The 13,335-nt window shown below is 43.3% G+C and overlaps 1 protein-coding gene and 1 long non-coding RNA gene across 17 annotated transcripts; both read left to right on the forward strand.

Moving 5' to 3' along the window:
* Nucleotides 1–421: 421 nt before the first annotated feature.
* On the forward strand, nucleotides 422–6,887 carry LOC123060254 (uncharacterized). 14 transcript variants are annotated; one of them, XR_006427833.1, is made up of 9 exons: nucleotides 422–724; nucleotides 812–2,015; nucleotides 2,126–2,431; nucleotides 2,515–2,882; nucleotides 3,095–3,211; nucleotides 3,408–3,524; nucleotides 3,869–3,939; nucleotides 4,018–4,153; nucleotides 6,107–6,887. It is a non-coding gene; the product is annotated as an uncharacterized lncRNA (long non-coding RNA). The 14 variants fall into 14 exon arrangements; XR_006427834.1 differs by having other exon boundaries at nucleotides 4,087–4,153; XR_006427826.1 differs by lacking the exon at nucleotides 6,107–6,887 and having other exon boundaries at nucleotides 812–951; nucleotides 1,235–1,351; nucleotides 1,886–2,015; nucleotides 3,869–5,915.
* Nucleotides 6,888–11,308: 4,421 nt separating this feature from the next.
* On the forward strand, nucleotides 11,309–13,335 carry LOC123057876 (MADS-box transcription factor 29). 3 transcript variants are annotated; one of them, XM_044480750.1, is made up of 7 exons: nucleotides 11,313–11,739; nucleotides 12,052–12,148; nucleotides 12,266–12,421; nucleotides 12,510–12,551; nucleotides 12,675–12,701; nucleotides 12,777–12,964; nucleotides 13,077–13,335. In XM_044480750.1, exons 1-6 carry the CDS (start codon nucleotides 11,546–11,548, stop codon nucleotides 12,921–12,923), a joined length of 663 nt encoding a protein of 220 aa, XP_044336685.1. In that variant the 5' UTR covers nucleotides 11,313–11,545; the 3' UTR covers nucleotides 12,924–12,964; nucleotides 13,077–13,335. The 3 variants fall into 3 exon arrangements, with proteins under 3 accessions (XP_044336683.1, XP_044336685.1, XP_044336684.1); XM_044480749.1 differs by having other exon boundaries at nucleotides 11,314–11,739; nucleotides 12,660–12,701; XM_044480748.1 differs by having other exon boundaries at nucleotides 11,309–11,739; nucleotides 12,660–12,964.

Raw genomic sequence — 13,335 nt, forward strand, 5'->3', positions numbered from 1 at the left:
CCGCTCGTACACGAACGGCGTACATGGCATACCCAAAAACGAATTTGACGCGCTCAACTTTTTTCCTCTTTCTTTTAAAATTTTAGAAGTATGGGAATGATGGTCTTTTCGAAAAATATGTCCTTCTAGTTCCGTTAACCAACCGAGAAATAGGTTATTATTGTGTCCATTTTCTTTCTTTATTGCTCCTTATGTGGTAAATATGACTTTGTGAAATCACAGGCCGGTCTATTCGTACCTAAACTGGGTTTTGGCCAGATTTTCGAAAGTAGGAAAAATGTTCCGCTCAGACAACCATCCAAAACATTAACGTATGCATCATGAGCGCTCACTGGCTGCGTCCACGTCGAACAAGCTAACGACAAAAAAAAACAGTCAAAGGAAAAACAAAAGAGCGAAGGGTTCTCTCAGCCTCAGGCACAAAGCCCCCCACCCTCATCCCTCGATTCCTCTCCTTCTCCCTCGTCTGCAGCCGCCGCCGCCACCAGTGTCCTCCCCCCCACCCCTTCTCTCATTCCCTCACCTGCGCCCTCGTCCACCTGGGCCTCGTGGTCGGCCATGGAGGTCTGATCCGACCCATGGATGGACGGGGGCGAAACCCTAGCCCCACACCGACCCATGGATGGATGGGGATGGGGCGACGGTGGCGGCGGCCTTCTCTTGGTGCTTACTGATGTGGCGGTCCTCGATGCCGGCGACGGGTTGCAGCACGTAGACGCCAAAAGTACTTACGCCCTCCATCCTCCTCCACTCCCCTCACCTCATCTTGTTCTGGATTTGTCGATTTGATTTGTGCGGTTGGTTTGTGCAGGCTGCGGGTGTGGCGGAGGAGCACCATGGCGGGCGTGCAGGCCATCTTTCCCTACCAAATGATCCCAATCCCTTTCTTTCTGCTGGACAGCTCTGAAGAATTGATATTTGTCAAGAACCTGCAACAGAACCAAAAGAATGGTATACGTATATAACTACTTTGGTGATTCCTTTTAAGATGGCAATGAGACATGAGAGAAAGATAACTTGTCATTTGAGATGCCCCTAATTCAATTTTATATCGTGCTGAACTTTCTCAAACTATTATGTATATCATCTTAGTAATTGAGCTAAACAAACTGCCATGGTATTATCTGCTGGTTGCAAAATGAGAAAAGCAACACATGCATGAAGAATAGTAGTGAATATTACACATCTTACCTCTCATATTTGTTGATCTGACCCTTGGCACCACCCAACGAAGGATGAAGGAAGAGGCCAGCTGCAGCAAAACCATGCTCCACATTCCCTTGCAAAGGAAAAAATTCAGAATTGAAGGTGTCCATGCCGGACTGTATGCAGTGTGCGCCTGCGACACAGAGTTAGTTTTGCTGAGAACTGAACATGGGTCAAATTACAATTAGTATTAGGTTAATCAAGTTGTTTCAATTGGTATTAGCAGTCATGACTCGCTTTTGTCCACTTGGCTGAACACTCCTTGCTTGAATTACACACGTTTCCGAGCTTTTGAGGTTCAATTGCCATGTGGCCATGAATATGACCCAGAAATTGGATATGTGACCGAGAAATAGAACCACTGTACTTTCTCCAGGCATTCTCTCGTCAACCAGGAAATCGCTTTTCTGTACAAGTAAAATACTTTTCAAACTGCGCCAAAATTTAACCATTATCTTTTTCTTGGCCATCTGTGATGCATGCTTGATCCGGTTAAAAAGAAGATGACAACAAGTGCTTGATGTAGTCTCATCAGTATAACATCTGCCACAATTAATGTCTTGATATTTCCAACACTGACAAAGACTAAGTACTATAGACACATAGTGATCTACTCCAACGACTTGGCAATCCTTTCTATTTCAAGTTCTGGCTCATGTATCTGTGTAATTGGCTGCAGGTTATCACTGCTACCCCACCGAAGTCCCTGGCAAGTACGTGTTGCTACCAAGGAAAATATGCTTTCTCATCAATTTTGCAGCATGCATTAGAAAGTTCAAATTTATATCCTCGAATAAATTTCTTCATGAGTAAGTGGTGCCTCTTGGTTCATCTACTTTGTAGTTATGACCTTCAGGTGTCTCTCAATTTTAAATTGTGCACTAATCATGTGATCTATCAAAACATATTGGCTACACAGAGGTGCATCAGGATGACCATCCACCATTGTTTCTTCGAAAGCATGCGGCAGAGGCACCCACACCCGCGGTTCAGCAAGATCTACATCTCCAACAACTACACCAAGGACTGGGGCATATACGCCATATGCGCCTGCGTTGAAGCTCATGTAACTCATATAGGTGTACTGTTTCATATGCTGGCAACCCACACGCTTTGAAACAATCAATTTCTAATGAATCAGTACCTGCATTTGCAAATTGTGTCCCAGTGTAACATATATGAAGGAGGACAGAAGACGACTGTTTTCAATTACATGCCGGAGAAGGTACCTGCATATTTACATATAATGAGATGAGATTGAGCATTTGCATATATATTACTTACATGTACTGATGAATGCTGCTGCAGGCTGCTGACAGAGAAGAGACGACAGCAGGAGCAGAGCCTCTCTCCTGCAAGGCCTTAGGCATCTTCTTACAATGCCCATACATATTGCATATTCATATTATTATTTTCTGACAAACTTGCCTTTTCTGACAAACTTGCCTACTAAAATGTTTGTATAGTTGGCAGTCCGGTGATTCCAGCTTATTTGTCTAATTTGATGTAGGAAATGGATTTTTTTGAGTTTGAGTTCTCAGTAATACTTGTTGCCTCCTGTTGTGATTCTAGGTTGAACTTGCCAAGATGCTACTAAATAAGGGCAGGGGCACTTGTTTGAATACTGGTCAGAACCCGGTGTTGATGACGACAAGAAGAAAAGCTTCTTTGACAAGGTGTTTCTTTGGTTTTATCCTTGAAATGTTATATTATTCTGTTGGATGAATGATGGATCTCATACTTGCCAGGGATATCTACTAATAAACTACCAAAAATATATTAGTTACATTATTGTGACAGGTTTTTATGAAGTCAACGACATTTCATATGCATAAGTGCGTACAAAAATAAAGATTGTTCTTTTCCTACTAAAGTTTTCATTGCGCAGGTTTGCCGACTTAATTCAAGCTATCCTGCTGGACTGACATCATACATCCAGAATGCCAAAAGGCTTTTTGCAGATTCCAAGTCTGGACAAAATCCATACGATGGTTTCACGCCTTCGGTTAGTCTTGTCATGCACCATTTTTTCATGAATTTGTTGGGTTGTTTGAAATGAGCCTTTTTGTGTTGTATGTGATCTAAATATTCAATTCAGAACACCCATTTGCTCTTTTTTCCCACTCTGAACTATTGTGAACTGATATGCCTTACCTATCTGAAAGTAGTACATGGTGTTAATAAATGAACTACATTTTTAGGTTCCCTCGGGGGAAGTATTGTCCTTCGGTGATGACAATTTTGTTTAAGCACACAATGTTGCATTTGTTCTTGTAGCTGGTGGGCTTGGCGAAAGACTTGGTTACAAAGGAATTAAGGTACCATGACTTGAGTTCCTATAGAAAACTTACATCTAAATACTGGTGTTCTTTCTTTCCCTTCATTAGCTGGAATATTGGTTAGGGGAGTAAGAACAAAATATTGTCCGGAGCAAATCCAAATGAGTTTACTGAATGCTAGCCAGATTATTGCTATTAATGACTATATCAAGAATTGCTTTATACTTTCGCTTTTATCTCTTTTTGGGTTACAAGCATGCTCACCAAATGTTCATGAAAATGTTAAAGCCAGGGAGTGGTACACTCAAGTCTAAAGCATCCTACCAATCTATGCTATCTTTGGATAATAATTTAATTGTGCTTTTGGTCATATATCACTACAGGTTATCATTGGGAAGTCTAAAAGTTGCACAGGAAGATCTCGGCAAATACTTTAAGCCCCAAAGTAACAAAGGTGAGGACCTAAACTGGTGGTACTGGCCTACCTTTCCTTCAGGGAATGCCCAGCGGACCTGAAAGATGGTATCGGCAGTTTGATAATTGCAGCCCCAATGGTGCTCTGAGCTCTTTGAACTCAGTCAATGTGGGACCCTTTTGACAGGAAGTATGGGAAATATTTCGTTGTTGCTGCAGTTGACCTATGCTAAAATGCCGGTGTTAATAACCATGTAAGTGTGTATTTCATTTCTTTTTCTGCAAAGTCATTCGTTGTCACTACTGCATGTATTTTATGCTCACTACTGAAATCGATGATGTCCTTCTGAAGCTAATTGAGAAGTTGTCGGTCAATATGTCGCCTAAGCAATTTAAGTTGGAAGTTCTTAAGGATATAGAAAAGGAGGATCAGGGAAACTATGTTAAAGGGTCAAGTTAGGATATTTACTAATTAGCTTGAAAACTCTCAAGGGTCAAGGGAACAATTAACATAGTTTCGTGCTAACTCGATCGATAGATCCTCGGTTCGAACCCCCGAAAGCACACCATTTTTTCGCTCGCTTCAGATTGAACGGGAAAAAAAGAAAGACGGGCCGGCCCAGCACCGCGCGGGGATGTGCGCCTGTTTGTTAGAATTGAAGAAACGGGCGCAGCGGGCGCCGGCTTTTAGATGCGGCTTTTTGGGTTTTTGATTTTTATCTGGTTTTTCCTAGGTCTACAAGAAACTATTTATTTTTTGAAGCACAATGCCTTTGAAAAAACAAATATGTACTTTCATAAGAATCACAATTGTATTTCTCGTGATAGCATAGATTTGCTTCCGCGAGAAGCACAACCCATGCCTCCGCCAGAAGCACAACCTGTGCGTGGAAGAAAAGCACAAGTGTGCCTCCACTAGAAGCAAATATGTGCTTGTACGATAAACACAGATATGTTCGATGAGAAAAAAAACACAACCATGAGCTTCTACGAGAAGCACAGTCTTACCACCTCGAAAAATGAATAAGACATGCGTAAAAAACGGTGAAACCACAACCGTGCTTTTGTTTTTTTTCTTCTGCCTTTTCTTTCAGTATTCAATGTTTTCCGGTTGTCGATTTTTTTGGGATTTTTTGTTTTCTTTTTTTTAACTAATCTGTAGTAGAACAAAATTGAATTTCATCATCCTAGACAAAACCAAAATTAACAAGATATTGTTGTTTAAAATTTATTAAAAGATCTGTTGTTAGGAACCATCCTTCGGAATCAGAATATTTAGACTAATAACACCAAGATGTAGAGAGCAACTTAGCAAAATTATTGTTAGCAAAGAATAATTTTGTACAATGGAAACTCGTGAGGGTCTGGATCCTCTTTTATCGGGCGACCATTAGAAAAGGTAGATCCTCTTTTAGTTGACAACTATTAACAAAAGTATTGTTAGGCCACGAACATGAGCAAATTGTTTAAACAATTAAGCTGATTTAATAATTGTATAACTCAGTCCGAACGCATGCCCCACCTGCAAAAGAAAGATACAGTTGTTGCAGCTAACTGTTGCAACTGCGTCTATAGAAATCAGAGGAAGCTTATTTAATCAGCCAATTGACAGGTTCAAATTATTGTTAGTGCTAGCCTGCTAGGACCAATTGCACGTGTCAATTCATGCCAATAGCTGTAAATCAAAAGAAAAAAAGAAAAAATAGACTCACCAGCTGCAAATACTCCAGGAATAAAGGTGCAAGCATGGCACTGGGCATGATTTATTTAGTACAACGATTGGGTGAGAGGGTTTAATTTTCATATTTCTTTCAGACAAACAAATGGAGATTACATGGTGATGTACGTTTATGACAAACCCTTATTTTCTGTAAAGTGGTAGTGCAGATGACCAATGTGGTGTGAATTCCACTTCTGCAGATATCTTGTTGATGGCACTATTTTCTGTCACTATAAATACATCGTTGTATACTATTGTTACACATGATTTCATAGTTTGCCAAGTATCACAGAATTTGTGGTTGAGTACTTATATCCAAAAGCATCGTGTTAGTACTGAAGTTAATTTATGCATTGTTATTGGAGTTGCCTTAATGTTTCCCGTGCTATCAAGATCTACCTATGTTCTGTTTTTCACCATCTAAAATCATGAATAACCTGAGCCATTATCGTCTATCGAATCGCTTATGTAACCTCTAGTACTGCAGCTTGTTGCTTTCCCCAAGCAATTCAATTGGATATTTCTAGGGATCAATTCCGGGAAATCACATAGGTACTCTCAGTTTATCTCATTTTGCGGTTATTTGAATGACTATGTATTGTTGTATTGCCGTGCTCTGCGGGTTGGCGTTGGCCGCCAACAACGACGAGGCTGGCGGCTCGGGCGCGGGCGTCATCAACATTGATCTGTGTCCTATTTTTTCTTTGGTTTTTAGTTTTTGTTATGATCAGTGTCTTGTTTTTTCTTTTATAAATTGCAATGAACGACCGAAGCTCGACAAAGATGTCCTAATCTTATTGTATTTGAGTGTCATTTATTTAGCTCTTTCAAAATTTATAGTGTGGCTTTTTGTAACATGCCATTTTCATGTGTTTATGAAGATTGCAAAAAAGCAACTGGAATGAGCGACTGCCAGCTTGGCACCGCCCCAACTTCCTTTGAGGAGGCGCCACAAGGTGGCGCCCCAACCCCTAATTACTGAAAAGGGACTACATTGGCCAGGCAATCATCCAAACAGGGCTATGTCAATTTAGTCGGGCAGAGAACAAGCACAACCAATGGTTGTTTCGGGCACCGACGCAACTCCTCGAGTCGGGGCAGATAGTTGCTCGGCAGTGGCACCCATCAATGCAGACTTACACACAAGACTGCTTGCATCTCTACCTTCATGCAAAAACTCTAACGCCTAGCCCGTTGACTCTCCGTGGCCCGTCGGTGGTCTGTATGGAGACTCCGCAGCAAAATCAAATAACCCACATGAGCATCAAATCCACAAGTTTTATTGTATTTTGATGAACAAAAGCAGTATTGTCGCACTACAACCTACATTCATGGAACAGCTACAACTAATTATAACTATAGGGACGTTCACGGCAAGGACTAATTGCGGCCACGCCCACAGCTACCACCCATGGGATGTCCGCGAGCACCTCCGACGCCTCGGCCACCGGCACGGTCACGCCCACGGACATGGCCAGCGCCAGCGCCATGTAAGACCACGTCCATGGCGTGTTGATATCTATCCTTCCTCTGGCTCCGCTAACTCCTAGGCAAGCTCCTCCACGGTCAACTCCGTCTGTGCAACCTCAATGGCTAGCACCATCTGCGTCTACCATGTTTATGTTTGTTAGTTCTACTGTGAGTGTATCCGAAATCAACTTAACAAAGTAGAAAACTAGCACATCGATTTAATTTCGTGTGCATGTAAAAAACAAGCACCTTTCACCGATAAATGGTAGTTACCATGGTTACATTGATCTCTTGCTGCCGAAACTTCGACAAGTCCCGAAGAAATACACCTACTTGTGATAGTATTGCCACTCTCTCGGCTTCTTTGGGCAGGGATGAATCTTCAATTCGTCATCTGCTCCTAAAGATATTGCCATGCAGTCAGCTTCTCCCGACACATTCTTTGCATAGTAGGTAACACCACAACAAACATCAGTTCAGCCAAGCGACTTTGGTTTGTTTTGTAAAACACATGATTACAATAATAAATAAATTTACACGAGGATAAAAAATAGAGACACTTTCAATTAGCCCACTTTGCACTTAATTATAAGATGTAGATCCACGTTTCTTATATTTTCCTATCCTAATGAAGTAATGAGGGCTTCACATCTGTGTCTTCTTAAGCAAGAGAGCAGAGGACCAAAAGTACAACAACAACAACAACAACAACAACAACAACAAAGCCTTTAGTCCCAAATAAATTGGGGTAGGCTAGAGATGAAAGCCATAAGATCTCGTGACCAACTCATGGTTCTCGCACATGGATAGCAAGCTTCCACGCACCCTTGTTCATAACTAGTTCTTTGGTGATACTCCTATCATCCAGGTAACTCTTAACGGACTCCTCTCATGTAAAATTTGGTCTATCCGACCTCTCTCGACATTCTCCGCACGCTTTAACTGTCCGCTATGCACTGGAGCAGACCAATTCGGTATAAGTGTATCCAGAATCGACAAAATGAGCCAAAATTCTAGTCCATCAACACACACAAAACTAGTCACAACTCAATGGCTGGGTGCACACCAAGGAATCAAATCACCACAAAGGTCTATAAATGGAACATCATCTAGTCTACTAGAAATTAGGAACTACAAATATGATAAAGCATGTTTACTCTAATATGTGGAGTAAATAAAAACGGAGGGAGTACAGTATAATTCAATGATTGGTAAAAGTAGCAGTTTAGATGTTCACATCTATAGACAATTTATAAATGGCTACCACATGGCTCCAGAATAAAGCAAACAAACTTCTAAATTCTAAAGGGGGATGAGTTATTTTGAGCGTCAAAACGTAAAACTCAAGGAAATCGGCACCGAGATACTGGTAAGCAAATAACCAATACAAGGAGCTATTAGCTATTCAATCAATCAACATATCAAATATCTTGAAACACCCAACAATGTACATTTTTCACACATGTGCAGCAGTTGGTAACTTGGCATGCATACATCATAGCAGATTACGTAAGCTAACAAATAAACTTGAGCTACACCTGCTATGCTAACGGAAAAACAATTGCACCCATAATAGCAGATTCAGAGGCGAAAGATTCGTGCATGTCAGGATATCAGACCTGTAGTATTCATTTCAGAAACTTTATGCTAGGGGTCACTAGATGAGGAACTAATTCAAATTTCATAGAAATATCGTCAAAGCAAGATTATATAAGCCCACCCAAATCTTCACTCCCAGTCAGCTAGAACAAACAAGATTATAAATGATGCACTTGTTGTTTTCTACAAGCAGAAAAAGCTCTCAGTCCAAAAGCAACAGCACAAAACACTGGCTGATTCAGCAATATAACTTTTAGCTAGGGGAGAAGAACGAGAGGATTGCAACCTAAAGACTAGGACATCAAGTACAAAATAAACTTTTGCGTTGATACAACAGTTGAAATCTTTACACCATAACAATATAAACAGCAGACAAAGAGACTCGGGAGGACTCACCTTTAATTTTTGTAGACATCGTTGTAGTAGGGTGACAGTGGAGAGCTGGACGAAGACGAGGACCAAACAACACGGCCAGTGGACACGCACGTAGGAGGCAAGACATCCCAATCAACTACCCAATTACATACAACAACAAAATTCATTGTATTCTCATTGCATCTGACAAGGCAATGAGGTAGGACTGCTACAGCTGGGATCATGTAAATTCTCTTGTCGGGACTTAGCATAACCCGCTCCGGAACCATATATGGTTATATTAGCCCTTCTCGATGATGTTGCACCAGAGAGAGCTAAGCAATGTCCGGTTTTCAATATATTTACTTGACAAGACAAGTATTTTTACCAAAATACAAAGCCAGAGAGAGCCCTTTGATAAAACTAAACCATACTAGAATAGGGCCCTTCTATAGCAAGAGGAAAATTGACTAGCCAGCAGGAACCACTAGAGCATCATCTACTGATATAATTGAGGCCAAACCCAAAACCTAAGTGGCCTTGGCACCCAAAGTTATACGCATAGCCATGGCTCTATGATTACGTGCTTAGAGCAAGGGGGGGAAAAGGCTCAGAGGACTCACCTTCAATTTTTGTAGCCATCGCTATTGCAGGGTGACAGTGGAGAGCTGGACAAAGACAATGAGACCAAGCCCAGCCTACATGGCCGGTGAATGCACGCGCGGGAGGCAAGACAACCCAATTAACTGCCCAACTACATACAACGAAAAAGTTAAGCTTTTTCTCAGATCGTACAAATCATAAGTGGATGCTAGTAACATGTAACATGTTGTTCGGAAATGAAACTAACGCCTTGCATCAATGATACCGAGAGTTTCAGCACCATCTACTCATCTTTTGTTCAGGGGTAATCGATGAACTAAGCAAGTGCTGACCAAACCAAAAGGCTCTAAAGAAAAGCATGGTTACAAGAAGCAGCTCCAGTGTTGGATAGCAAAAGCAAGCAGCAAGTATCTGAATATATCAACCAACAGAATCAAGAAAATCAACAAAAAAATCAGTATCTTCTCTAGAGCATAAAACAGTCAACCATGGCCAACAAAAACATATCTCAGTCACTGGACAAAATTAATACTGCACTAGCAAGGAGGCCACTGGCATTTTTTATGCAGATTCTGAACAATGTGAATACGAGCAATGTTACACTTACAGTCATTTTTCTACTGATGGGAGGTTACGGATGGAAGTGGCCTCATTAGATTGGGGACAGGAGGGCCCCACACCTAAAATTCAGGGGGGAGTGGTAAATTAGAGTCTGCCAAATCTGTCCGTAGAAGAGTTTATGTAAGTGCCGTCCGTAAGTGGAGCATTGTGGATGGGAATACAACATGCACAACTGTACCAGCAGAAGTGGCCGTCCAATTATACAAGGAGAGGAAAAAAATTGTTACCCTAGTCATTCCTGGCGAGGCACCAAAGTAGCCAGCCAATAGTGGAGAACCAGGATATTAATCTACATCTCCAAGGAGTACAATGACTCCAATGCCATGAGAAACAGAGGCAAAGGGTAACCTGCCAAGTTTTTGGCTAAACAGAACTCCCACTAATAACAAAGCAATCAAAGAGAGAAGGAACTTTGGTTGCTAGTTGAGTTAAACCATTTCCCCGAGAGGAATATAGGAATTCGGCTATAACAACATTGTATGTAGAGTCGCAAAAACTGGGAATTGATCAAATACAGGAGCAGGTAGATGGCAATGGTAGTTTTACAAACCCAATGACACTTGCTTGAGCTACAAATTATAAGTTGGAAACCGATAAGATTAAAACTTAGTGAACCGAGTATTTCAGAACATCAATGTCACTTAGCAGTGTACTCTTAGTGTTGTCCTGTACTCGAAGTTGATCATGTATTCCTTTAATATATGCCCACGAGGCGCAGATAAACATCAACAATTCCACAATCTCCCCCTCTATTCTTTGTACGGACGTGCTTTTCTTTTGCTTTTCTTTGTGAATGGATAGACGCGCTTTGGGAAATTTACCGATCGACATGCTACTTATTACCGTGCGCTGGACCGCTGGTCACCGCCGTGTATCTTATCGGGGTCACTCACGGTCGGGCCGCGCTTTCGCTTTACGCCGGAAACGGCAAGTTTCCACGGCCCGGAAGGAGGCGCGGTGACCCAACCACTTCCCAGACCGGCAACGCAGCCGCCGCTTTTGTTTTCTTCCACGCGCACCGCCGCAGAGGATCGGTGACCGGCTTGCTGCTTTCCGGTCGGGCGTGACGGGCGGACCTTTCACGGTATACTATCCATCACTAGTCGCCGGCGAAACTTCCTGGAATTTTCGTCTGTACGGCGGCGCGTGGCCACGGACTATCACTAGAGGAGAGGAGAGCACCACGGACTGACTGACTTGCTGCTCGATCTCTTCTTCTTCTACCTAGCTTGGCTTCGGCGTCGATCACCAGTCCCCGCGTTCCGAGCCAAGAGAGAAGATGGGCCGCGGGAGGACGGAGATGAAGAGGATCCACAACGACGTGTCGCGCCGGGCCACCTTCGGCAAGCGCCGCCGCGGCCTGCTCAAGAAGGCGGGCGAGCTCGCCGTGCTCTGCGGCGTGGACCTCGGCCTCCTCGTCTTCGACGACGGCGGCGCCGGCAAGCTGTTCGACTACTGCAGCCCCAGCACAAGGTCCGTTCTCCGTCCGTTCCGTCACGCGCTAGTCGAGACAAGCGAGATTCTGCATTATGGTTTTGATGATCATGCCGATTACTGAATCTGCATCCCTTGCAAGTGCCATCTTTGGCATCGTCCTAGCCTGCCGCAGTATTGGCAATTGGCATGCTCGAATTGTGTTTTGTTTGTGATCAAGTTAGCCAGATGATGCTTTCTAATTTGGCTCTGCTTTTAATCTTCTGCTCGGATTCAGATGCTTATGTTCATATTCAGTGTACAATATTACTATAGTTGTGACATATTTATACTTCACCTGTCAATGTTAAGCTGGAGCGAGCTAATTGAGCGCTACGAGAGCATCACCAACCACAAGTTCCAGTTCCAGTTCCAGTTCCAGGGGATAGATCATGATGATGATGATCAGGTCAATAAACAAACACATCCAGTCATGTACAACATACAGTACATACACACATTTGTACACTCAGAGTTAACTGCATGCTTGCCTTTCTGATTGATCTATGCGATTCTTCGCACACAGCAACAGTTGGCGGATCTGAGGCGTGAGCGTGACCGTCTCGAGGCCAGCGTGAGGAGGCAAACCGGAGAAGATCTGCCATTCGCCGCGACGGCGGCCGAACTGGACGATCTGGAGCAGCGGCTGGAGTGCGTGCTGGGTGAAGTCCGTGAAATGAAGGTACACACATCCTACACTGCACACAATTCTGTGTTGCTCACATGCCCAGTGTTTGAGTGAGCTGCATGACAGTCTCGTGTGTGTGCAGGATAAGCTGCTGGAGCAGCAGTTGGACGAGTCATACCACAAGGTAAGTAGCGTAATCCTTTTTAGGAGAACCAAAATCGATTCAGAGGCATACAAAGCAATTTTGCATCCGGAATTGAACTGTGAATGACATTGTGCGTCTGACACGTAGGTGCGCATCTTGCAGGACCAGAACAGCTTCCTTCGCCGCCTGGTAATTTGCATCTCTGCTTGCCTGCTAAGCTGCTATGCATGCTGGCTTCCTGAATGTGTCTTCACTCTTTGTCAGATGGGCCAGGAGGGGCAGCAATGTGCTGCTGTGGAGGCATCAGCTGTGGCGCCGAAGCTACCGGCGCCGGCGCTCGGGGGATCCTTCCCAGAGGAGGAGGAGTTGACGGCCCTGCGTTTGTGGCCGCGGCAGCTCCCCGACGTGTAAGGCATATGCCTGAAGCCCAGCCTGCAACTCCGGTGATTAAGGTCGTGGGCATGGACACACTACTAGACTACCTTCCTGCAGAAAAAAAGACTGCCTTATTGGTGATCAATCTGCATCCTAACAAGACTGCCTTATTGTTCTGTTGTTTTGCAGGTCGAAGGGAGATGATAGCCTGACGGAACACAGACGGAGATTATAATTGACGATTAGTTATTAAGAATCTAGCTTAAACTTACTAGTAGCAGGCCTAAGGATCCGACGTATGTTCAGAGAGCATGCATATATACGTTAACAAGTAGCAGACGGACGCCAGTATTTTGCTCCGCACAATTTCCTGTACGACTGTGTGAGCAGCACTCCCAAATCCCCATATGTAAGTAGTGTCACGTTGGTTCATATGAATTTTACATCA

This window comes from Triticum aestivum, chromosome 3A (assembly GCF_018294505.1).
Source record: "Triticum aestivum cultivar Chinese Spring chromosome 3A, IWGSC CS RefSeq v2.1, whole genome shotgun sequence".
NCBI classification, from domain to species: Eukaryota; Viridiplantae; Streptophyta; class Magnoliopsida; order Poales; family Poaceae; genus Triticum; species Triticum aestivum.

Coding starts and splice junctions, on each gene's coding strand:
- LOC123057876 (XM_044480748.1), top strand. CDS start 11,546: ATGGGCCGCGGGAGGACGGAGATGAAGAGGATCCACAACGACGTGTCG. Junction 12,149..12,265: donor ATCATGATGATGATGATCAG/GTCAATAAACAA, acceptor CTTCGCACACAG/CAACAGTTGGCGGATCTGAG. Junction 12,552..12,659: donor TGGACGAGTCATACCACAAG/GTAAGTAGCGTA, acceptor TCTGACACGTAG/GTGCGCATCTTGCAGGACCA.